Source organism: Bos grunniens, chromosome 29, assembly GCF_055505025.1.
Source record: "Bos grunniens cultivar Pamir isolate PY7600 chromosome 29, Bosgru_T2T1.0, whole genome shotgun sequence".
Taxonomy (NCBI): domain Eukaryota; kingdom Metazoa; phylum Chordata; class Mammalia; order Artiodactyla; family Bovidae; genus Bos; species Bos grunniens.
In genome coordinates this window covers 8,837,676-8,862,750 of record NC_141193.1, presented here as the reverse complement: position 1 = coordinate 8,862,750, position 25,075 = coordinate 8,837,676, and the positions used below count along the sequence as shown (strand labels likewise).

Genomic DNA, 25,075 nt, shown 5'->3' with positions numbered 1-25,075 from the left:
CTGCGTCGCTTCAGTTGTGTCCAACTCTGTGCGATCCCATAGACAGCAGCCCACCAGGCTCCCCCGTCCCTGGGAGTCTCCAGGCAAGGACACTGGAGTGAGTTGCCATTTCCTTCTCCAAGGCATGAAAGTGAAAAGTGAAAGTGAAGTTGCTCAGTCGTGTCCGACTCCTCGCGAACCCATGGACTGCAGCCCACCTGGCTCCTCCGTCCATGGGGTTGTCCAGGCAAGAGCACTGGAGTGGGGTGCCATCGCCTTCTCCGGTATGGTCCTAGTCAGTGTTTATTGAGACAGCGAATGAATGGAGGATGAATGAATGGTTAGAAGATAGTTACACAGATGAATTAAAAAGAAAAAAAAAGTTAGATGGATGAATGACTCTGGTTAGAAAAGGGATTTCAAGAGTTCACGAACTAGAAGGTGGGAAATGTTCCAAACACCTCTCCTATGCCCGAGGGTTGGAGGAGGAGCAGGTATTTCAGAGGTCTTGACGCGTTTGGTCAGCTGGGAAGGTGGCTGCTCCGCGGATGACCGGGTCAGGCGGAGGAGACGCACAGGCAAGCGCAGGGGCGGCCTTGCCACCTACCCGGCTGCCCAGCAGCACGCTTCCCCGCGGGCTGTGAAGCCGTTGCCATGGCTACAGACACAGCCTGGAGAGAAGGGGGCGGGCCCTGGCTTACGTCATTCCTAGCGCGACACTTGCTCCGCGTCTCCCGCCTCTTTCTGGTGTGCGAGCCCCTCGGCCCGCCTCCCAGGCTCTCCACCTGCGTGCCTTACCCCCGCCCGTCCCTTCGCGGGGCTCTGCGCCGGCGCGGTTCCCGCCGGGGCGCGCTGGGGAGCCCGCGAGGCGCATGCGCAGTACGGGGCCGGCCGCCGCTCCAGTGTCGCCGCTACTGCCGCCTCCCAGCCGGCAAGTGTGGGAAGGAGGAGCTGAACGCCACCGCCGCCGTTGTCGCCATGGGGGTGAGTGAGGCAGGGAGAGGAGACGCCAGGGCTGGGAGGGCTCCCCGCTCCCCCTGCCACCCCCCCTGCGCCCCCATTGTTCCTTGAACCCCCTCTCACGTGACCCTGACCCCCTCCGGCCTCACGTGACCCCCCCCTCCCAGCCCCCACATGACTCGACTACCTTAGTCGAAGTGTCCCCACGCCCGGCCCAGCCCTGGGAATCTCCTAGGGAGCCCCCTCTTCGGGCCCCACCCCATACGGTGCCCCCCGCCTCTCGTGTCGCGCCCGCCCCTGCCTTCCTCTAAGATCTGTTATCTTCTTGGCGCCCACCCGCCCCCATCCCCGAGCAGTCCCTAGGTATCCCCCCCGCCCCCAGGGGTCACCCATCACCCGGGTGTCACTAGCTTCGTGGCTTCCCATATCCCAGGCCTGCAGTGGCTCGGAGGGAACCGAGGCCCAGAGGAAACGAGGCACCCAGCCAAGGTCACAGACAGTGACTGGGGGCCAGACCCTGGCTCAGGGCTCTCGAATCCCCGGCCGCTGCGCTTCCCGCTACTGGGCGAAGCTGATTTCCCCAGTCTCTTTCGAACGTCTCCACCAGGTTCCTCTTGCTCCAAAAACATTCTTTTCCTTATTGACAGAGGCTTGCCTTTAGGGGCCTCCCAGATGCACCTAAGTGGGTCTTATTAGTTGGGTTGCTAGTGGTATTCACACCGCAGGTGGTTTTGCGTGGGGAAGCTGTGCAGAAGGTGAGCCGGGGGCGGTGGTATTCACACCGCAGGTGGTTTTGCATGGGGAAGCTGTGCAGAAGGTGAGCCGGGGGCGGTGGAAGGGCCCTGGTGATGGCCCCAGCCCCGGATGGATAGTGACCACCTGTTCGGTAGAAGGCAGTCTAGAGGTGCAGTTTATGCCTTTTCCGGGCATGTGCTGATAGAAGGTTGGGCAGAAGTTACTCGCGTGTTTCTGTGAGTTCACCTTCCTGCAATCCTAGTTAGAGCAGCACCGGTCACTCTCCTGAACAAGTAACTGGCCCTCCCTGGCACCACGTATCTTAGTTTTTACACGAAGTTTCCACCACCTTTAGGGAGTCTTCACTTTGGAGCCAGAGAAACTCCAGTTCCAGCCTGATCTTCCCTGACTGGCAGCATGATGTTGTGCCAGTGACCTGGCCTTTGTGGATTTGAATTTCCTCATGGGTGTGATGAGGATGATACCTCCCCTTTGAGACAGATGTGAGGATTAAATGAGATAGTAGATGTAAATAGTCACATGGGTGCCTCTTAAATAGGGGTTGTTATTTTCCCCTTCTCAGCCTTCAGTTTTCGAAAATAGATGTGTGCTATTTTTAACCCATTGGATTTGTCCCTACTGTTATTAACCTAGATTTTTATCCTCTCCACTCAAATAGTTATTGACTGAATAAATCAACTTGTTAGACAGAAATGGCTGTCTTACTGTGTCAGAGCACTTTATGTAATCCATGTCAAAACCTATTCATCGTGTTTCAGCAAGGACTTTTGCATACTGTGTGCTTCATGTGTAGAAAATCCAGTCTAGAGGCCTTAGGCATATTTAACCTAGATTTTAGTGAAAGGTCCCAGGCCCCATCTTCTGTTGAAACTGAATAAAATCTTGAGTCCCTGGTATTACTTTGTGGATCTGCCCAGCATCAGCCATTCCAGACTGAGCAGAAAGCAACAAGCATAACATGCCATTCTGGTTCAACACTTCCTCATTGGTTGAGTTGAAACAGCAGGCCTCAGAGATCCTGAGATCCTTGCTGCTTCCTCTAGGGCCCCAATCTTATTACTCATACGTTACAGATGTGTTTCTCAGAACAGCCCCTACCTGGTTGGTCTCTTCCGGCCTAAAGCTCACTACAGAAGAGAGATTTGAATTTTCCTCCCTGAAGCAGAGCCAGAACCCTCTCATTATCCTCATTCTTTATGGGTGGGAGGCTGTGGACTCCCCACCTCATGTGGGAAGGGTCATGGTTCCTACTCATCACCCTCCAGCAGAGCGCCTTGTTCCATATGATGGTCTGGCCACCGGCTGAGGGAGAGGGTGGCCTCAGGTGGAGCACCGTTCTTTTCAGAGTTCTCTCACCCTTGCTGCCACACACGTGTTGTCTCAGGAATTAGAATTGAGAGCTCTGTCTCAGGCTTCCCTGGTAGTTCAGCTGGCAAAGAATCCACCTGCAATGCAGGAGACCCTGGTTTGACTCCTGGGTTAGGAAGATCCCCTGGAGACAGGAACGGCTACGCATTCCAGTCTTCTGGCCTGGAGAATTCCATGGACTGTATAGTCTGTGGTGTCGCAAAGAGTCAGACACAACTGAGCAACTTTCACTCACTCTCTTTGCTAGAAACAAGTTTTTTTCTGGTTTCCGTGTGGAAGCCTTGATACTGAAAACCTAAAGGGTACCAAGGCTTTTTTCTGAAAGATGCCTCCTGCCCCCATGTTGGTGTTTTTTAATTTCACTCTGTGACCCCTCACAGTCATAGAACTACTATTACGACCAGCAGTCAAAGAGATGCCACTTTGAGGGACTTACTGGTGGTCCAGTGGCTAGGCCTGTGTTCTCACTGCCAAGAGTGCAGGTTCAATCCCTGGTCAGGGAATTAAGATCCCACAAGCTGCAAGGTGTGGCCAAAAAAAGGAGACAGAGAGATACTACTTTGGTAGAAATAGCAAGCGGAGGAGTGTGGCAGCTGCATGTGAAAACAGCGCTTCCATCACAGTTCGTTACAGCAAGCATCATTTGCGCTTAATTGGTGGACGGAGCATGGACTTTGGGGTTCAGACCTGGATTTGAATCTTGGAGGATTTAGTCAGCAGGTGTTTATGGCTACTAGGTACTTGTGAACAGAAATCCTTAAAGAATTTTTGTATCTGGTATATTGTATCATCTTTTCCCATCGCAACAGCCCTGTGAGGTAGAAGCATCGTCAGCCCCGTTTTATGGATAAACTCTGGGAGTTGGTGATGGACAGGGAGGCCTGGCGTGCTGCAGTCCATGGGGCTGCAAAGAGTCGGACACACCTGAGCAACCAAACTGAACTGATTGATAAGGAAAGTGAGGTTCGGAGGAACCGAGTGACTTGTTGGAAAGAGAGTAAATAACTTGCCCAAAGTCACACAGCTATTAAGTAAGTGGGAGAGCTGAGAATCAAATCTGGGTCTCTTGACTCAAAATCCCACACTCTTTATTATGTAAAGCTCCCTTGGGAAAGACACTTAGCCACAAGGAGCTTTACTGTTCACTGTGCTTATTTCCCATTTTAATTAGGAGACTTTTCCTGTGTCCCCGCAGGATAGTCTTACCTCCACAAGGCAGGACAAAGCTAATTGGAACAGTAGGAGACCACTTTTCCTTGCGTGTGCTCAGTTCGGGGGAGGGCCTCTGCCTGTCTGGCCCAGCCGGCCGCACCTGTCTCATACCTGGTGTGCAGGCAGCGAAGCGCTTAAGGGGCACTTTCTTTATCCATAGCCTTGGGCCACAGCGGCCTGAAGCTCCAAGAGCTGCCTGGCTCACCTGTTCCCCTGCGTGAATGAGCCCATAAATCTGGAGGCCCAGACCTGGCCCTCCTGCTGCTTGTGCTTAGGAATTGCTTGCTTCTAGTGCTTAAGAATGAGACGCTATGGAGGGAACCTAGATTTCATTGCCTTCTGAGTCCTGGACGTCACGCATGCAGCACCTCCGATCCTTCAGCTCTGTATCACGCTGGGAGAGAGCTAGCGTGCAGGGTGAAGGCAGGGAGCTGGCCTCAACAGTGAAGGTGTGTGGACTTCTGGCCTAGCCTTGCGGCTGTCCTGTTAGGCCGGCCATCGAGTCCCCATTTTCCTGGAGGTGGAGTTCCTTTCTCAGTCCCCTGGCCTGTTTGACGCCAAAGCGCATGTCCTTTCTGCCCCATCGCACAGCCCTGGGATCTTCCGTGGCAGGTTTCCCTGTTCTTTATCCCTACCTCAGTGTGGAAGTGGGGTCTGAGGTGGTACTGCGTGGGCATGTCATGTCAGCTGCCACCACGCCAGAAGGGTAATGAGGAACAAGTCACTCAGCGGCTGCCTTGGGGGCTCCCAAGGTCTCATCTTGACCTTATCCAAACAGAGCCGAGAAGGTCTTGGCCGCAGGGGTAGGCTCTCCCAGTGGGAGACAGCGTGGCTGGGGGGACAGATGCTAAATCTGCAGCCCAGGCCCTGGGATTTAGTCTCCCCTTTGCCATTTGCTCCCTGGGGAACTCTGAACAAGTCACGACATCCCTTTGAGCCTCAGTTTCTTCTTGTGAAAGTGTTCTGCAAGATGAGTGTATCTCTCAGTGTTGTCTTGAAACTCAGATTCCCAGAGGGGGAAAAAAAAATGGATGCCCTAAAACCTCTCTGTGGTAGAGAAGGGCTAGTTCTGTCCCCAGATTCCAGCGTCAGGAAGACCGTCTGCTCTCTTGTTTGTTCCTTCCTCCAGGGAGGTAAAAAAGGGGCTCCAGCCTGGCTTCCTGCAGTGCCCAGCCCGCAGCTGGCACACAGCCGGTGCTGGGCGGGCTGTACGTAGAAGAGCCACCCCTGTGAGCTCCTCGCATCTGAACTCTCGCCTCCTGCTTGCTTGTGCAGGAGTTAGGCACTGTCATTCCTGGAGGAACCGAGGGTAGAGTTTATCCAGCAGCTGGGTTTTTCAGCTCACCCTTTCCTGGGCTGTGTCCCAGCTATGCTGGAATTGGAAGTAGCAAAACGTCTCACTGGTGAGGTCAGGAAGTGAGGGGTGGGGTCAGACGAGGCCATGTGGCTGGTGAAAAGCTGAGCCGTCTTCGCAGTGCCGTGGGGTGATTCAGGAGGTGCCTGTGCTGCTCTGCCCCTCCTTGGGAGTGAGAATGGGGAGTGTCGTTTATTGAACACAGGCCACAGTAACCCTCACGGGCTTAATACTTTAAAGGAGGTATTCAGGGCCGTGCTCATCAGTTGAGGGAAGGAGGCTCCAAGAATGGCTGTGGCTTGTCCTAAGACCTGCAGGGAGTACAGGGCAGAAAGAGGCTTTGGACGAGGTCTGTTGAGCTTTGGGCTCTTTTCCCCGTGTTTCCAGTTTGTTTGTTTGATCGTTCTTTGGAGGTGGTGGGTCATTGTGCACAGACTCTTTCTAGTTGCGGGGAGCAGGACCTCCTCTCGTGGCGGTGGCTTCTGTTGTGGGCTCTGCAGCACATGGGATCCTGCCGGAGCAGGGCTGGAACTCGCCTTCCCTGTACTGGCAGGCAGACTCCCAACCACTGGACCCCAAGGGAAGCCTACCAGTTTTTACACAGGGTAAGAGGGGAAGGTCCGTGTACACTTGAGAAAACCTCATGTGACTCTGCAGACGGGACGTGCTCCATTTGGAGGTATGGGGGGTTTGCGGTTTGCTTCTCTGTGTAAGGACAGCCTCCCTTTGCTCCTCCCCTGAAGCTTGGCTCTGCTGACCACGTGTCAGTGTGGCCTCTGTCCCCAGGTGAACTCCTTGGGGCCCTTCATTCTGCCCTTGTCACTGGGTGTTAAGTGTGCCTGCCACTCACTGGCCTTGCCTGCACAGCCATTTCTGGGAGCAGCTCTGTCTCCTTAAGCTGGAGTGCCCCAGGCCTCGCTTAGAAAGAGACCCACCTCCCCAGGAGGCTGTCCCCAGAGCAGATCTTTGTTTCTTGAAGCCTGAAGACACTGAAAAGGCTTTGAATAAGTTTATACTTAAGAGCAGCTATCAGCAGCTGCCTCAGATGCCATCGCCTTCCTGAAACCTGCCCTGAATGTGTCTAAAATTACTTGTTCCTGCCTTAGGAGGGAATGAACTAGTGAATATTTATTAGGCAGCTGCTGAGGTGCGGGGCTCTGCTTCAGGTATTGCCCTGTGCTCTCACTGAGTCCTCACAGTGACCCAGTGGTCCCGTGGTCAGTCCTCTTCCCGGTGGGGAAGTGGAGAAGTCTAGCAATGCTCCCACGGTCTCATGACTGGGAAACGCTCAGGTCTCCAGCCAGACCTGAGTTCCTGCTGCTGAGACCAGGCATGCCAATCAGGGACCGGCCCTTAGGGACCCCAGAGGGAAAGTCAAGTCCCATCTTTCATTAGTCACGGCCTTCCAGCCCACTCTGCTTTTCCCTTTTGCAGAGGAAGTCGAGCAAAGCAAAGGAGAAGAAACAGAAGCGGCTGGAGGAGCGAGCAGCCATGGATGCTGTCTGTGCCAAAGTGGACGCTGCCAACAGGGTAACTCTCCCCTCTTTCCCAGTCCCTTCCTCCTGGAACTTCAGCCTGGTTTTAAATTTGACTTCTTTTGGCGCCACCCTGTGGCAGAACGGAGTTGCTACACATCCGCACCTCTGCTGCCTCCTTTCTGCGGTGGGGTTGGGGTGGGGCTTTGGACCAGCCTGGTTGGGAGCCTGGGAGAGTTGTGAGGAGGACTCGGGATGGACCCAGGCGGATGGACCCAGGCGTGCAGGGAAGTGTGGAGTCAAGAGAAAGTGGCTGCTTCTCTTTGTGGGTCTGTTTCCTTACCACTGGAAAAGCATCTGGAAAAGTTTTTATTGGGGTTTTGCATCTTGGGGAGGAAGCCTCCCTAGTAAAATATGGTATGGTTTTCTCATTCTTGCCTTCAGACATTACTGCCTGCCTGGGAGGTGCCACAGGTTGTGCTATGCACTGGGGGTTGCAGCAGCCTGGTTTCAAGGGGCCGCAGTCAGGGGAGGAGTAGCCATGATTCTGAGCACCTGGGGGGCCTGACTGGGGGCGGCTCAGCTTTCCCATGAACCAGGAGAGACTGGGTCACCCTTCCTGCTGCAGTTCACGTTCCAGGTTTTGTTCTTCTTTTAGTCCACTCAGTAAACAGTCATACTTTCAAGGATGTGGCCCAGGGACATGATTGTCCATCTTGGATTTTGACCAGGGAAGGTTAATTGAGGACCTCGTAGAAGGACATGAGTGGATCAGGGGACCTCTCTTCTCTTGGGCCAGGTGGGCACCGAGCAGGTTTTAGGCCCGGAGGCCAGTGTTTAGTATTAGGCAGGCACGTTTCTTCTTCCCTGTCAAATGAAGCTACAGCTTTGTTGGCCCTTCTTCCTACACCCTGCACGTGACTTCAGATGGCGCGTCTGTGTGAGGGCTGCTCCTGGGCCGGGAGCTGTGCCTCCACGTGGGTCCACGAAGGGTGGAGCTGGTGACGGCCAGGCCCACGCTTGTGCTGCGTACTCCTCTCTTCTTTCCCTCCACAGCTTGGAGACCCACTGGAGGCTTTCCCAGTGTTCAAGAAATACGATCGGAATGGGTGAGTGTTCAGCGTTCCTACCTGTCCTCTCCTTGCTCTTTAGGAATTCACCTTTCCAGAGTAGGTGTCCTCAGACTTCCTTTTTCTTTGTTAGTGAAAAAGCAGAAATGATGGCTAGTATCCTGCTGATACAGACCCCTCCGTTAGGGTAACAAAGGAGTCTGCGGATGAGCACAGGTGGCCTGATCTCAGACTGACGTCTGTGTGGGACTTGCTGTGCTCTCTGACCGAGAACCACAGAGCGGAAACAAACCTGAGAAATCATCTGGGCTGACCCCCTCGTTTTAGGCAGAGAACCAAGCCTCCGAGAGGCTAAATGAGAGTCTGAGCTTGTGGAGCTTCTCCCTGGCAGCTGAGGGGCTTTTCAGTCTCAGTCGAGCGCTCTTTCCCTGAGTATATAGTATAATGGTTAAAAGCCTCTTAGGGCTTTGTGACCCTGAACAAATGCCTTGCCTTCGCTGTGTCTAAATTTTCGAAATGGGTGCTTTGCCCACAGAGTCATCAGAAGGATTGCATGCAGTGTTAGTGCCTGGAACACACTAAGGCTGGACCCGTGTGAGCTGTTATTACTCCTGTTCTTTTCCCTAATCCAGCTCACTGCCAATTCTGGATTAAAGCTCCCCTCCCCTTTCTCTTGCTTTGGTTTATAAAATAGGTACCAGAGATGCTGTTGGCTCAGGGAAAAATAGGGGCTATGATTTTACAGAATCATCACCATGGGTTTGAATCATAATGATGCTTCTTATTAACCATATTTGGTTAAGTTGACATACTCTTTGAGCCTTATTTTTTTATCGGTTAAATGGAGTGATGATGCCAAACCTGCAAGGTGGTTTTAAGGATCACAGAGACTATATCCAGCATTGTAAGTAGGAGCTGGTGTCAGTATTCATTCTAGAGAATGAGATAAGACAAATGTAAACGCATGAATTACGAAGGAGAGACTCTAGCAGGTAATGCTGCGTTTGCCTTGCGTGGCTGTGTCTGAGTTTCATAGTATCACGTTAACGTGTTCTTCCTGTCTGTGATCAGATGCGTTACAGCTCCTCTCGAAGCTGCATCATCATTCAGATTCCAGGAAGTCCTTTGACATAGTTTAGCTATGACAAACCTAGACAGTGCATTAAAAAGCAGAGATATCACTTTGCCAAAGTGATACAGTCAAAGGTCTGTATAGTCAAAGCTATGGTTTTTTCCAGTAGTCATGTACAAATGTGAGAGTTGGACCATAAAGAAAGCTGAGCACAGAAGAATTGATGCTCTCAAATTGTGGTGCTGGAGAAGACTCAAGAATCCCTTGGACTGCAAAGAGATCAAACCACTCAGTCCTAAAGGAGATCCACCCTGAATATTCATTGGAAGGACTGAGCTGAAGGTGAAACTCCAGTACTCTGGCCACCTGATGCTAAGAGCCCACTCATTGGAAAAGACTCTGATGCTGGGAAATATTGAAGGCAGGAAGAAAGGGGGGCGATGAAGATGAGACGGTTAGATAGCGTCACCGGCTCAATGGATATAAATTTGAGCAAACTCTGGGAGATAGTGAAGGACAGAGGAACCTGGAGTGCTGCAGTCTGTGAGATTGCAAAGAATCAGATACAACTTAGTGACTGAAAACAACAACAGAGATTCCTTACTGTGATCTCAGTGTTCCCGCTCCACATTCTCATGACTTCCAGAAACATGGGCCAGGTCTGAAGCGGGCACTGCCAGTTGACTCTGGGCTCATTTGGTGCCTGGAATTGTGTGTGATTTGTGTGGCTAAGACTGCACTTTCATGTACTTAAATAAGTCAGATTAGTGGAGAATCTATACTCTCCAACCGGCCTTCAGAAAATTGATAGCTAAGACAGATGCAGTGCTGTGTTGGGTCATTTCTGACCACTACATGGCCAGTAGTACAAAGAAAGCAGACTCTTCAGAGCCAGGAGTCCTGTATTCACATGGCCGAGCACACATATAGCTCGTACAGTGTGCCAGTCAGCAGGGGTGACGGTGGCTTCCAGGGGAGATGTCCTCCGAGGAGTCAAGTCAGTCCTTTCAGAATGTGCCGCTTCCTCAAGAATGTGATTTCAGTTTGCCAAAGAATTTAACTGTAATTTACTTAAGTCATTTAAAAGTAAATAGCAGATCGAGGGAATTCCCTGGCAGTCTGGTGGTTGGGACTCGGAGCTTTGACTACTGTGGCCTGTGTTCAGGCCCTGGTCGAGGAACTAGGGTCCTGCAAGCTGCATGGCATGGCCAAAAAAAAAATAGATTGATACCTTAATGCCTCATTCATTAGTTTAGGGAAGCAGAACTTGGGGAGAACCTGAACCCTGATGCATTCTGTTTGATCAGCTGAGAGCATTCCTGTGTCCTCAGAGGAGGCAACAGGCAGGACTCCTCAGGGATGGGGGCTGCGGTCTTCCTGAAGGGCCTGAGGTCATCCAGCCACTTTCGCAGGCGAGATTGGAAGATAAGAATGAAGGGCTCCCATGGGTGCCCAGTGAGGACTTGATTCAGAAATGAAAGCAACAGGAAAAATGCCTCAGGGCAGGAACTAAAGGAACAGAGAAGACTCGGGTGTTTATAACAATGTACAGAAGAATGGGCAGAGAGAGCAAAGAGGTAGCCGAGAGGGGCAGGAGTTGACAGAGTGCTGAGTCTGATAAGGACGGTGCGGGGGATGGGGGGGGGAGGGCAGCAGGAAGCAGGGCTTGTGGTCAGGATGGTGGTAGGCTGGTGATGACAGTTGTTAATCTCAGCCTGAACGGCTTGGTTCCTTCACAGGCACCTTCTGAAGTCACGTCCGGGCTCAGCTTTTGCCTGTAGATGAACTGAGACCAGGCGCGCCTCATCGTCAGGCTGCCCAGGCAGCGGGTGGCGCTTGGCCTGGCGCCCGCTCCACACGCCTCCTTTCCTCTTGTAGGTTGAACGTCTCCATTGAGTGTAAGCGAGTGTCCGGCCTGGAGCCAGCCACTGTGGACTGGGCCTTCGACCTGACCAAGACCAACATGCGGACCATGTGAGCACGCCTGGGCGGGAGGGGCTGGCTGTGCTCTGCAGAGCCCCTGTCCTGACTGCCGCTGTCTCCCAGGTACGAGCAGAGCGAGTGGGGCTGGAAGGACCGAGAGAAGCGCGAGGAGATGACGGACGACCGAGCCTGGTACCTCATCGCGTGGGAAAACCGATCAGTGCCCGTCGCCTTCTCTCACTTCCGGTTTGACGTGGAGTGTGGTGATGAAGTCCTGTACTGGTAGGGGCCTCGGCGCGGGGGTGGGCGCCGGGGAGGAGGCAGAGGCCACGCGGGTGTCTGGGCCTGGGCCGGGCCTCACGGCCCCTCCAGGCTCACCCTGCTTTCCTCCCCAAGCTACGAGGTGCAGCTGGAGAGCAAGGTGCGGCGGAAAGGCCTGGGGAAGTTCCTCATACAGATTCTGCAGCTCATGGCCAACAGGTAGGGAGGGGGTGGTGTGTGTGCGTGTGTGCGAGCGTGCGTGTGTGTGTGAGCGTGTGTGTGTGAGCTCCTCATACAGATTCTGCAGCTCATGGCCAACAGGAAGGCCTTGTGTGTGTGTGTGTGTGTGTGTGTGTGTGTGTGTCACTCTTGGGAGGAGCTGCCTCTGCTGTATGTCTGGGAAGGGAGGTGGGGACAAGGCTCACAGGAATGTTCTGGAAGAAGGGTATCTAGAACCTCCCTGCCCTGCCGTGACTCCACATTTGGTGCAGTGGGCCCAGGGCAACAAGCACCCCCAAGTGCCTGTTCTGTGCGTCTCCACTGGGACGCGGAGGAGAAGCCAGTCAGGTGGGGAGCAACCTTGTCTCAGGGTGGCAGTGAGACTGCCGAGCGGGGCTCAGGAGCACTCCCAGGAGCAAACGGGAGACAGCAGGCGGAGACAGGAGAGAATACGTGCGATTTAGCACCTGTTTCTCCTTCTGGAAGGTTCTCTCTGCTTCCTTCTCAGCACACAGATGAAGAAAGTTATGTTAACGGTATTTAAGCACAATCATGGCGCCTACCAGTTCTTCAGAGAAGCGCTGCAGTAAGGAGCTGGGCCTGGTGGGGGACCCCCTGGGCAGCGGAAGCTGCCGGCCCGTGTCTTTTTCCCTGTCCTGGCCCCCCTCGTCCTGACACGGAGCTCCTGGGCCTGAGGTCCAGGGGGCAAGGGCTGGGGGAGATGGTGTGGGCGCGCCTTCAGCTTGGTTCCCTGCCCTGCTCCTGAGCCCTGACTCCTGGAGTGGAAGGCAGTCCACCGCCCCCCACCGACCCTTTCCTCCTGCCTGCCTGCAGATTTGAAATCGATGACTCTTCCCCAAGCATGTCCGGTTGCTGTGGGGAGGACTGCTCCTATGAGATCCTGAGCCGGAGGACCAAGTTTGGGGACAGCCAGCACTCCCATTCAGGCGGGCACTGTGGCGGCTGCTGCCACTGAGTCTGAAGCCGGAACGCGCTCTCCAAGGCCTGTCCTCTCCCCGGTCTCACGCCACTCACCAGGCGGCCTCCTCAGCCCCGACCCTGGGGAGAGATGGTCTGCCTGCCCCCCCTGCTTTCCCCTGGAAGGGCAGGCTGCCGGGAGGGGCAGCGAGGAGCCGGGCACCCGGCGTGTCCTCTCACAGTGGCTGCCTTCTCACTCGGCCCTGGGCGTGGGGCTCTGCGACCTCCCTGCCGCCGGATTCCTGACAAGCCCCCTCCCCGCCACACACACAGCTGGACGAATGGAGTGTTTGTTCCCAGCTTCGTGAAAATCCTGGAGCCCTAGGTCAGGGTCTGGCTGGTTCCCAAAGAGGAATGGACTCGGCGTAGGATCTTGTGCTGAGAGAGGCTTCAGAGTGATTCCTCCCATTCGGTGGAGGGGACGCTCAACGGAGACCCCGGAAGGTCTTTTGTGTCACAACCCCGGGAAGCAAGGGCACTCTTCCTGGCTGTGCCTTTGTGGATCCGCAGTTAGAGTGGAGTTGTCCCAGGGACCAGCCGGCTCTGGGAGCCCATGGTTGTCAGCAAGGTGCCAAGGGGCCGGGAAGCAGCGTCAGTGGGGCCTGTGCGGGGACCACGGCTTCTCTGACTTCTGACAAAGCTGCATCCCGAGCTTGGCCCCATGATCTCAAGGTGGTGACCCGAAGTTTTTACTCATAGGAAAGAGCTGGAGCCCGGCCTGCTCGTCTCCGTCCTCTCTCGCTGCCTCCTCCTGCCTCTCGCCTGCCCCTGCTCCGTTCTGACTCTCAAGGGGGAAATAACATCAGGGAGCCCCTTGTCTTCCCCCTTAAGGCCCCTCGTTCCTGCCATATTTAATGCCGTTTCCTCTCATATCTTGGTGCTGTTAGCTCTCTGAGGGTGGGTCTCCTTCCCCACCACCATCACCCCTGCCCCCTGGCCTTCGGAGAGCCCCCAGCCAGCAGCAGGCCTCCTGCCTGCACCCCCGAGCCTGGCCCCTGCTCCCTTAAGGAGGCCCACCCTGGCCGGCAGCATGGGAGGCAGCCCCACAGCTGCCCCTCTCCCTGGTGTCACCGGTGGTGGCAGGTGGGCGGGGAAGCCCCTTCCTCTCCTCTCGGGTAGACAGGGCATGGGGTCAGAGCTCAGGCTACCCCTCATCCCCAGACCTTACTCCCCTTCCAGGGAAGAGAATGACCAAATCCTTATCCAGGAAAAAGCACCTGCTGCCTCCCCTGGGACAACCTGGAGCTCTGCCTTCCAGAGCATCCCAAAGGTCCTGCCTGCAGTGTTGCTCCCAGGAGGTTGGTCAGTGCTTCTGACCTCAGTCCACTCACACCCCAGCCCCTGCCCTGACTCAGGCTGCCTGTGCAGGCCCGTCTCCCCGAAGCTGCTCTGGCTTCTCCCAGGCTCCCACGTGTGCGGGGCCGGGGCACACAGCCTCCCCACTGAGTGCTCTGCGATGCTCTTGACTGGCCAGCTGTGGACATGGCACTCCCTTGGAGAGGGCCCTGCACCTTCACACTGGAGCAAACCCACCTTTGCCCCACTCGGCTGGCTCCCAGGAGTTTTTACCCAAAGGGGAGGGTTTTCATTGCTGGGAGGACATTAGAGGGTTCCTTCCAAGAATCATGGAGCAACGGAAGCATATTTAGGAAGAGCTTTTCCTTTGATCCCTGCTGTCTGTCAAAGGACACAGAATGATAAATACTCATCATTTTAGATCATGGCTTTCTGATAACCTCCCACTCACGGGGCCCCCACATAAAGGGGGTGAAGCGTCCATGTCTTTCCCTTCACTGGACACCTGGCACTGAGCCCCATTAGTCAACGGACACTGGTGTGAGCCGTGCCTGTCCAGCCGCCTCTGCCGCCACCCACAGGCTGCTGGGGATGGGGGTCAGGCTGGGCAGGGAGGCACAGCCTGAGGCTTGTAGGTCACCCTGTTGCTGCCATTGAGCCTGTTCAGTTCTCAGCCATCAGTCTCCATTTCCCCAAGGTCTTGGTTTTAAGAAACAGCAGGTCTTGTACCAGGCTTTTTGGTTTGTTGTCTACTGCTGCCAAGTCGCTTCAGTCGTGTCTGACTCTGTGCGACCTCATAGATGGCAGCCCACCAGGCTCCCCTGTCCCTGGTGGTTTGTTTGGGGCATGTTAAAAAATATTAATTTGAGATTTGTTTTTTAGTTGTTTTCCTCTCTATTTCAGGTTATTTTCATTGATGTCAGATATGTACATGACGTGTGTGGTTCTTTTTAACCCTTCCTGGGTTTTGTTTTGTTTTTCGTTTTTTTTAGAGGAAACTTTGGAGATAAAATGCCTTCTTGATATATATATATTTTTTTCTTTAGCAACTTGTTATCACTGGAATCAAAGGGAAAAGTGATCTTTTTTTGCATTGGCTGTATTTGTGTGTCACAAATAAAAGACACTTTGTTCAGCTGCTGGGATGGCTTCCTGATGCTGAGGTGCCATGGCAGCAAGGGCTCAGACCATCCAGCATTGGATCTAAACCCTCGGGCACGTAGCTGTGATGGCCCCACACCTCCTCCTGTGACGGAAGCCTCGGGCGGGGAAAACCTCAGGGCGTTGGAGGTGAGGAGCCAGTTGTGGAAACTGAGACCACCGAATGCATGTTTGTGCCACTTCTCAGAAGCCCAGGGCAGAGGTCAAAGGTCTTCTGGAAGGTGCCTGCTCTGCACGCTGGAGAGAGTCCCAGGCCAAGTGTCATGACATTTAAGGTCTGCAGGCAAACGTAAATTCCAGAACATTTGTGTGGGAGTTGAAGAGCGCGTCGGTGTTTCTTTGACTTAACTGGGGTACTCAGAATATTCTTCGTCTCTTGAAAAGATTCCGGTCCCCCTTCACTCAGAAAAACAGGCCCAAAGGAAGAGTAACTCACATCAGGCCTGACAGGGCAGGAGAGTTACGAGCTGGGGGAGGCCCAGGCCTCTTGAGTGTGACAGATGAGCTGTGCAGCTTCTCCCGGGCGGACTCCCACCAAAGCCTGACCCAGGGAGCAGGGGCAGGAAGTGGGCCGGGAGCCAGGGCTCAGAGCGCTTCCCATGGACGCTGAGGGCCAGCCTCCTTGTGTTGTTGCCCGGCGGTCCCCTCTGCCGGAAGGTGGAGAGGGCGGTCAGGGTGGAGCCCTGAGCCCCTGGAGTCTTCACGCTCTGGTGGGACAGTGATCTGAGGAAAGGAGCAGAGTCAACAGCTGTCTCGCAGGTGCCCCATGTAATGGCCTCAGCCCTGGGGGTGGGCTGGGGACGGTGGGTGCAGCTCCCTTACCCTGGAGGCATGAAGGAAGGCATCCCAGACCTTCGGGAAGGAGAGCATTTTAAATGCTGGAACATCACTCAACAGCCTTCTCATGAGATGGAATTCTGCCTCCACCACCCCACCCCCAAGTTCTTTGTTCCTTGAAAGTGAAAGTCACTCAGTCACGTCTGACTCTTTGCGACCCCAAGGACTATACAGCCCATGGAATTCTCCAGGCCAGAATACTGGAGTGGGTAGCCTTTGCCTTCTCCAGGGGATCTTTCCAACCCAGGGATCAAACCCAGGTCTCCTGCATTGCAGGTGGATTTTTTACCAGCTGAGCCTCAAGGGAAGCCCTTGTTCCTTGAAGGCTCTTGTAACCCCAGGCAGGAATTCCTTGGAGTCACTGTACCCTTGCTGCAGAGTAAATGACCAGATCTAGAAGGATTGGAGGGGCTCCCTTTGCCATCACTGGCCCTGTCTGCTCTCCACACCACTTTCCTAAGTAACCAGGCTCCCTTTTTGGTCCTCCGAGGTGGCTGCCCCCACCCCTACCTCCACCTATGGCTCCAGACTTCATCATTCCAAGTGGTACCAGCTGGAGCGCCCACCCCCCTCGCTGCCACCACTTCAGTGAGCAGATAGAGCAAGAGGCGCAGTTGCAGGATGAGAGGTCCTCAGTTTCAGGCAGAGCCTGAGCTGGTCTGAAAGTTTCCCCAGTGTGCGAAACCTGGTCACCGATGGTTTCTACCACCAGGCTTTGAAAGTGGCTGCTTCAAACACAGGCAGGTGTATCCTAGTTTTTTCTGCTTTTCCCTCTTCAAAAGTATTAACAGGTTGTTTTTCATGAGGTCAAGGGTCTAAGGCGATTGGGAAGATGCTGCAGAGGCACCTCGGAGACTGGACAGCCCGATGCCCTTGCACTGTTGCTTGGCTACGGTGGGAAGGAAATGCATTTGGTGATCCCCTGGGATGCCAGCGGCCACTCACCCTTGGTCTTCACAGTGCTGAGGGCCCAGCAGGGTCTGCATCCGTCTGCGTGCCCTGGTCCGTGGTCGTAACCCCAGACAGGATGCTGTGGGCATGCAGGTCCTTGTTGGCGTCCCCGTCACGTTTCACGATGGAGTTGTGGGTTGTCTTGTCGGTCCTGGTGGACTCCCTACCTGGCAAAGCCGACACCTGTTGGCCTGGTATCTTCCTCAGGTCCTGACCAGTAGGGGCGCTGTCTCCTGAGAGAGGCCTCCCTTTTGTCCCATGTAGGGAGCTGCTTAGAAATATGGGGACTGGAGCTGAGAAGGTCATTGTCAAGGCATGTCTGCCCTGCGGGGGCAGGCTCACCCCCAGTGGAGGGCTAGAGGACGGCCTTAGGATGGGGCCAGGGCCAACAGTGATGACTTGCCCTCCAGAAGACGGGGAGCAGCTGTAGTCATCTTGTGCTCAGATTCAGGGTCACAGACCCCAGGTTTCCCTCAGTGTTCCCTGAGTGATCTCCTGCCAGAGCCCGGGCTCCAAAATCCGTGGCCCAGTTTAGCCCCCTCCAACCCGGACCCTCTGCCCATGGTGGGGGCGCAGCACCCGCGGGGGCCCTCTTGTGGGGCATGCACACTTCTGCATCGCCCGGGTCCTGCCTGTGCCATGGTGGACAAAGTAAACCCTGAACAACAGCACTTGGGGCTGTAGGGCGCCCTGCCCTGAGAAGCCAAATGTCTGCTGCAGGCTGGCAGGGGAAGGGCCGCCCTGTGCGCAGGGTCGGACACCCCAAGTTTGGAGAGAAGAGATCCTACAAAGGGACTGGGTGAGAGGACTTGGAGCCGCTAGCAGAGGTTGGGGCTGCAGCCATGAGCCAAGGCCTGACAGCTGACCTGGGGGTGGCTGCAGCCGCCATGGGTGCAGCCCGCCCTCCTGCACACCAGGGTTCTGTGCCGCAGGGTGGTCCTGGCCTGACGCAGGAGGGTGCTGTTGTGAGGGGTGGGGTGGGAAGGGGGGCTCAACCACCCCACCCCCAACCAGTGGTGATGAAACAGTAGCTGTGCTCAGCAAGGATCTTCACGAGGGTATCAGTAGGGTCCCAGCCCTCCTGGCCCAGGTGCTGGGTTTCAAGGGGCGGTACATAGCCCTCAGGTGGGCACATCGTGGGTGCTGCCATCCCTGGGGCCCAGCGTGAGCCTGGGGGTGGGTTGCAAAGTGGCTTCAGACAGCTGGGGAGGGGGCTCCAGGAAGTGGCTTGTACTCCCAGGGCAGCCCGTGTTCTGAATGTTGGCTCCAGGGAGCAGGAGGGGTGGGGAATAAGACGAAGGGGAGCGGGTGTCAGGGATGGGGGCTCTTGTGCAGGGCCTTGGGGTCTCTGGGGGCCTGGCTGTGAGATGGGGTGTGGAGAACAATGAAAAGACTCGGGGACTTGCCCAGGGCTAGAGGTCAGAGGTCAGCTGTCTGGAGATGGAGAGAAGGCCCAGACTTTGGAGTTGTAAGTCCAGGCAGAGAAGTCTGGATGCAGGGTTGCCGCATGGCAGGGGTGAGCCTGGGGGTCCACATGGGTGTGGCCAGAGGCATAGCCTCAGCAAGGGCTCGAATGCCCGCTACGTGACAGAAGATTCAGTGTCTTGTATGTGACCTGGGAAGTCCTCAGCTTGCTCTTGACCTTTGAGTTGAGTGGGGCCTCCAGTATTCTTGCCTGGAAAATCTCGTGGACAGGGGAGCCAGGTGGGCTATAGTCTCTGGGATCGCAAAGAGTCGGACACAGCTGAGGATGCACAGCAGCACAGCCCATGTGTATATACTTAGAGGGTAATATACACATTGTGTGTGTACATACACACATTGGTGAGCGGTGCCCGGTGTTCCACCCAGGCCACACGCGGCTTGTTGTGGAGGCTGTGGCACACACAGATCTCCCTCTTGTCTGAGGTGGGGTGCCACGCTCCATGGGGTACTTGAACGAAAGGATGCTGTGCTTGCTCCGGACTTCTTGCCCATATACGAGTCCTTCTGGCCAAGTCCATCATGATGTCCTAGGGAGCTGGGGAAGGAGGCCTTGGGTGTGTTTGGGGGGGGCCTCTAGCCCAGTGGCCCTATCCCCTGGGTGTCTCAGTTTACCCATCTGTACCACAGGGCAGGGGCGGTGGCAGGCAGACTTGGTGATCTGACTGCCGTGTGGGGGACCTTCACCAAGCCAGAGCCATTGCCACACACCAGCTGGCTCATCACTCACTCTTGGCCGCTGACTGTGGGCAGCCGCCCCAGCCCACAGCCTCCTTTTGTCTTGGCAGCTGTACCTGTGCAGCCAGCTGCAAGGGGCCTGGGCCAGGACAGCCGTGTCTCCCCGGGCAGGGCAGTGCCCCTGCCCCACCCCCATGCTGCTCCGCCCCTGACAGCTGCGTCCTGGCCTGGCCCTGGATGTCTGGCGCCTGGTGACAGCTGTGCCCCAGGAAGAGCAGATGCCCCTTCGGGACCCTGCTTCATCCCTGTCCCACCCCTGCCCGGGGGCTCCTTGCTCCTTGTTGAGGACGACCCAGACCAGAGCTGGGTCCTCCTACCCCTTCCCCACCACTTTTAATTAGAACTTTTTTTAAAAAATTGAAGTATAGTTGCTTTACAATGTTGTGCCAACTTCTGCTGTTCAGCAGAGTGACTCAGTTATACACATACGTTCATCCGTTTTCATACTCTTCCCTGTGGTTTATCACAGGATCCTGAGTATAGTTCCATGTGCTGTTTATCAGGACCTTGCTGCTTGTCCATTCCAAATGCAGTGATTTGCATCTACCAACCCCGGACTCCAAGTCCGTCCTCCCGCGCGGCAGCCACCAGTGTGTTCTCCGTGTCTGTGAGTCTGATTCTGTTTTGTGGATAGGTTCACTCGTGTCATATTTTAGATTCCACGTAGAAGTGATATCATGCGGTACCTGCCTTTATCGTTCTAACTTACTTCACTAGTATGATGGTCTAGAGTTGCATCCATGTTGCTGAAAATGGTATTACTTCATTTGTTTTTATGGCTGAGTCCTTTCTACCCTTTTTTGCGTGAAAACCCCCATTTTTAATTTGTCTGTGTGACCCCTGGCAGTCATAGAAGTACTGTTGTGACTGGCAGTCACTGAGATACCACTTGGATAGTAATAGCGAGGGGAGGAGTTTGACAACTGCCTGTGAAAACAGCACTTCCATCACCCTTTGTAACAACAGGCGTCCTATACATTGAAGTGATGTAGTGGAGGGAGCATGGACTTTGGGGTTCAGACCTGGATTTGAGTCTTGGAGGATTCATTCAGCAGGCATGAAGTGAGTACCTGCTGTTCGCTGAGTGCTGGGTGTCCCTCGGCAGACAAAGCGGGTGTGACTGCTCCTCTGACTCCGGGTGCGTACAGTCTGGTGGGAGTGGAGATACAGGGCGTCTAGAAGACCTCTGAGAATCCTGCCCATGGGCTCTGTGAGCCTACAAGTTATCTCACCTCTCTGTGCCTGCTTCCTCAGCAAAGAAGTAGGCACGCATTCCTTGCTGAATTATTGTAAAGATTAAATCCCCTCCCTCTCCTCGGACCCTCCTCCTTTGGACAGTGGACCCTTCCTGAGCTCTACAAAGGCCTCCTTCTGCTACCCCCACCCTAGGGAGACAGTCCCCACAGGCCTGTAGAGCGGCCACCGCTGACCTCAGCTAGAGCACTGGGGTGGGGTCCCTTCACCCTCTACCCCCGGTGCTCAGAGCCCAGCCCTCACGTGATGTGCCAGGAGGGCAGTTCAGGTCAGTGGGGTGGCTGGAGCTGTGCATATTTGGGGGGCAGGCGGCTGAGGGATTTATGCCTGCTGCCCCACAGGGCTGAGGCCTGACCTCCTCCCCAGGACTCGCAGCTCTACTAGAGAGAGCAGTTGTTGGGCCAGAGCCTTTAATGGACAGGGGCCAGGCCTGGGGTGAGGTCACCCAGTGTGTCTCTAACCCGAGTATGGCCAGTAGGGTCTGGAGTCAGCCCTGGGATGGGGCATCTGGGATCTTCCCAGCCCATACATGACCATCAGGACTGGGGGCCCAGATGGGGACACGTCTCAGGAGAAGCGACCAGCTCTTCCACCCACTCCCAAGGCTTGGGATCTATTCTTACTGCTCCAATCAGAGGAGTGGGTGGGGTGGAGGGACAGCTTGGGCCCTTGGATCAGAGCCAGGACTCAGGCTGGGATCTCTGGGTCTGGTCGAAATGCAAGAGAGATTCCTAGCAATCTGAGCAGAGTGGGCAGTCCTGGGGAATGAGTTCCCCATCTGTGCAAGCAGCACGGTAGTTACCAGGGTGTCAGAGAATATCCCTGCCTCCCAGAGAGTCTGTCACTCACAGGCAAACTTCCCTCACTGGGCCAGGGAGCCCCCTCTTCATGCTTGCTTATTCTAATGGCAAAAGAAGCACCCCTGGGACTTCCAAGAGCTTCTACTTCCGGAGCTGCTGGTTCGATCCCTGACCTGGGAACTAAGATACCCACACGCTGCATGGCACGGCCGAAAAAAGAAAGTGCCCCAACGTGTGATCCTGGGAAAAGATTGCACCAGAAAAGGACCATTTCCCACCACTGTCTAGAGTGTTGAACCACTGTTTAACCCTTGCGTGAACTAGTGTGAACCACTATTCACAATTGTGTGTCCAAACAGACTTTTACCTGTGCATATTCCGAACCCTAGGGATTTTTTTTCTTTGTTTTAGAAAAGCAAGCCCCTATCACACTTTATGTTTTCTTTGCTTCTTATTTGTTTTAAAGCTTTTACAAACTGAAGTGTAACAGGTATTGTAACCTAATATCAATGTCAGCTTGTGCCAGATGGTGCTTAGTCGCTCGGTTGTGTCTGAGTCTGCAGCCCCCATGAACTGTAACCCCCCAAGCGTCTCTGTCCTTGGGGATACTTCAGGCACGAATACTGGAGTGGGTTGCTGAAGTGTGACAGCTGAGCTATTTCAAATCCTAAAAGATGATGCTGTGAAAGTGTTGCACCACAATATACCAGCAAATTTGGAAAACTCAGCAGTGACTACAGGACTGGGAAAGGTCAGTTTTCATTCCAATCCCAAAGAAGAGCAATGCCAAAGAATGTTCAAGCTACCACACAATTGCACTCATTTCAAATGCTAGCAAAGTAATGCTCAAAATTCTCCAAGCCAGGCTTCAACAGTACACGAACCATGAACTTCCAGATGTTCAAGCTGGATTTAGAAAAGGCAAAGGAGCCAGAGATCAAATTGCCAACATCCGCTGGATCATAGAAAAAGCAAGAGAATTGCAGAATAACATCTGCTTCATTGACTACACTAAAGCCTTTGACTGTGTGGATTACAACAAATGTGGAAAATTCTTTAAGAGATGAGAATACAAGACCACCTTCCCTGTCTCCTGAGAAATCTGTATGCAGGTCAAAGTAACAGGACTGGACATGGAACAACAGACTGGTTCCAAATTGGGAAAGGAGTACGTCAGGGCTGTATATTGTCACCCTGCTTATTTAATTTACATGCAGAGTACATCATGTGAAATGCTGGGCTGGATGAAGCACACTCTGGAATCAAGATTGCTGAGAGAAATATCAATAACCTCAGATATGCAGCTGACACCACCCTTATGGCAGAAAGTGAAGAGAAACTAAAGAGCCTCCTGATGAAAGTGAAAGAGGAGAGTGAAAAAGCTGGCTTAAAACTCAACATTCAGAAAACTAAGATCATGGCATCTGGTCCCATCACTTCATAGCAAATAGATGGGGAAACAATGGAAATAATGACAGACTTTATTTTCTTGGGCTCTAAAATCACTGCGGATGGTGACTCAGCTGCCTTACTTACCTCTCCCAGACTTTCCCTCTCTCTGAAAGAGGTTCTGAAAGAAGTCACATCACAGGGTCCATGAGGAAAGCCCTGGAACAGAACACAGAGGTGCCTGCTTGACAAACGTTCACTCTTTCCCTCTAGCTGCCAGTGCAGGAGAGGAACGTGAGATTCCTCAAGGGAGTAACCCAGGGGACCACAGGAAAGTCCATCCCTTCCCAAAGCCTCTCCAGGCCTATTGCCTGGCCGTGCTCTAATCTGGATGTTATTACTTTGTTCACTGGACAAAGGGCTGACAAAGCCCCGTAGGGCCGCAGGGAGGTCCCTGTCCCTTCATCCTCCCAGGGGCAGGCAGCTGGGGCCTGGGCCTCCCAGCTCTGTGTTCTTAGGCTGTGTCCCTTGGGCTGTGGTGGGGGAGGTGCTTAGAAGCACGTGTCCTGGGCTGTTTGCCAGGGCCCAGGCCAGGACAAGGGCATGGGGCCTGGTGGCTGGGGGAAGGCTGGACTGAGACTGCTGGGCATTAACAATAACCACGAGTAGGTTGGGGGAGAGGGGGAGGGGCGGAGAAGGGCCCTGGAGAGCTCAGGGCTGGGGAGCCCACGTCTCCAGGAAAGGCTCAGGCACAGCCTACCCTCTGGGGCACTCTGGGTCCATCCCACCTTTCTGTGAGCACCCCTCCCTGCTCACATGGGGCTGAGGCTTCTCCTCCAAAGCCCGTGTTTTCCTGGCCTCTTGCCACCTCACTTCATCCCCATCCTCTGCTGCTATCTTTGATGCCATTGACCCCAATATCAAAACTGGAACTTCTGGAAATTCTTTTTTACAGCACTTTTCGTGGGTTTAAAAGCATGGGTTTTGGAATGGAGAGACCCGCCCTGGAATCCTGGCTGGGCAGCCTTGGAGCTCTATGAACTTGAGCAGGTCATCCAGTTCTTCAGGCTTATTTTCTCACTTGTAAAACATTTGAAATAATAATAGCACCTCCCTCGCGACATTGTTATGAAGGTGGAATGAGATTATACAGATGAGGCCCAACTCAGTGACTGGCCCCTTACCCCCTTTCCTGTTTCCCTCTGTTCAGTCTACTGCAATTCATAAGTATCCTCTAAGTGTGTGCCAGGCCCTTTGAAGACAGTACTGAACTAGACAGGCTCTGCTCTCAGATGGCTCCCAGCCTAGAGACGAAGACCACTCCTGTGGGGAGTACTGTCACAGGGGCTGCTGGGCACAGAAGTGGCGTCAGCCTGGGGTGGCCAGGGAAGGCTTCCTGTGGCAGTGTCACCTGTCACTTCCTATCACATCATGGCACCCTCAATAACTTCTCATCAAGTGTTTGTCTTTTGTCTGCCTCTGGAATGTCAGCTCTGTGATAAGGGAGTCCTTGTTCACTGTGTGTCTAGAACAGTTCCTCAAACACCATAGGGGCTGGCAAACACTTGTTGAATAAAGTAAGCTGTATCCATAAGTGGAGGCCTGGAAGTGAAACCATGTGAACTGGGACTCCCAACAGATTGGGACTTGAACCCACATGCTGGGACTCCAACTCAGCCAAATTGCAGACTGGGACTTGAGTCCATGGTCTTGTAACTAAGATCACACACCAGGTTTCGGGGCTTAATGAAGCTCAGGTTCTTGATGCCTCATCACAGAAAGAATTAAGTGAGAGACAAAGTGATAGGTAAGAAGTGGATTTATTTAGAGAGAAAAACACTCCATAAACAAAGTGTGGGCCATCGCAGAAGGAGAGAGTGACCCCAGGGTATGCGGTTGTCGTATTATAGGAGTGGGTAATTTCGTAGGCTAATAAATGGGAGGAGTATTCCAGCTGTTTTGGGAATGTATGTATGTGTAGGTATGTGTGTGCTCAGTCATGTCTGACTCTTTACAACCCCATGGACTATACCCTACCAGGCTCCTCTTGTCCATGGAATTTTCCTGGCAAGAATACTGGAATGGATTGCCATTTTCTCCTCCAAGGGATCTTCCTGACCTAGAGATCAAACCTGTGTCTCTTGGGGAAGGGGTGGGGATTTCCAGAAACTGGACTAACACCTGCTTTTGACCTTTATAGTCAGCCTTGAAACAGTCACAGCATCTGTGGTTGTGCCGTTTAGCTTGCTGATGTGTTACAGTGAGCGTATACCCAAAGTCTAGTGGAAGTCGACTTGTCCACAGTATCGAACCCATTTGGTTCTAATGGTTGTGTCATGTCCTCTGGCTATGTCATTCTTTTAAAGGTCGTGCTCTGCCACCTTCCCTCCTGTTTCAGAAGTAGAAGTTGAAGTGGTGAAAAGGGAAGGCTAGGTAGATTAAGTGTTGAAAAAGTGTTCTGTAGAACCTAAGATACAAAGAAGCAAAACGCTTTGGGGTGGGAGGACCAGAGAGCAAGGAGAAGGGTGGGGAATACTTCC

The 25,075-nt window shown here is 54.0% G+C and overlaps 1 protein-coding gene across 1 annotated transcript; it reads left to right on the top strand.

Moving 5' to 3' along the window:
• Window positions 1–671: 671 nt before the first annotated feature.
• Window positions 672–15,058, top strand: NAA40 (N-alpha-acetyltransferase 40, NatD catalytic subunit). The gene is made up of 8 exons (XM_086384416.1): window positions 672–963; window positions 7,064–7,159; window positions 8,161–8,213; window positions 11,125–11,220; window positions 11,293–11,451; window positions 11,566–11,649; window positions 12,158–12,235; window positions 12,484–15,058. Exons 1-8 carry the CDS (start codon window positions 958–960, stop codon window positions 12,623–12,625), a joined length of 714 nt encoding a protein of 237 aa, XP_086240542.1. The 5' UTR covers window positions 672–957; the 3' UTR covers window positions 12,626–15,058.
• Window positions 15,059–25,075: the final 10,017 nt, after the last annotated feature.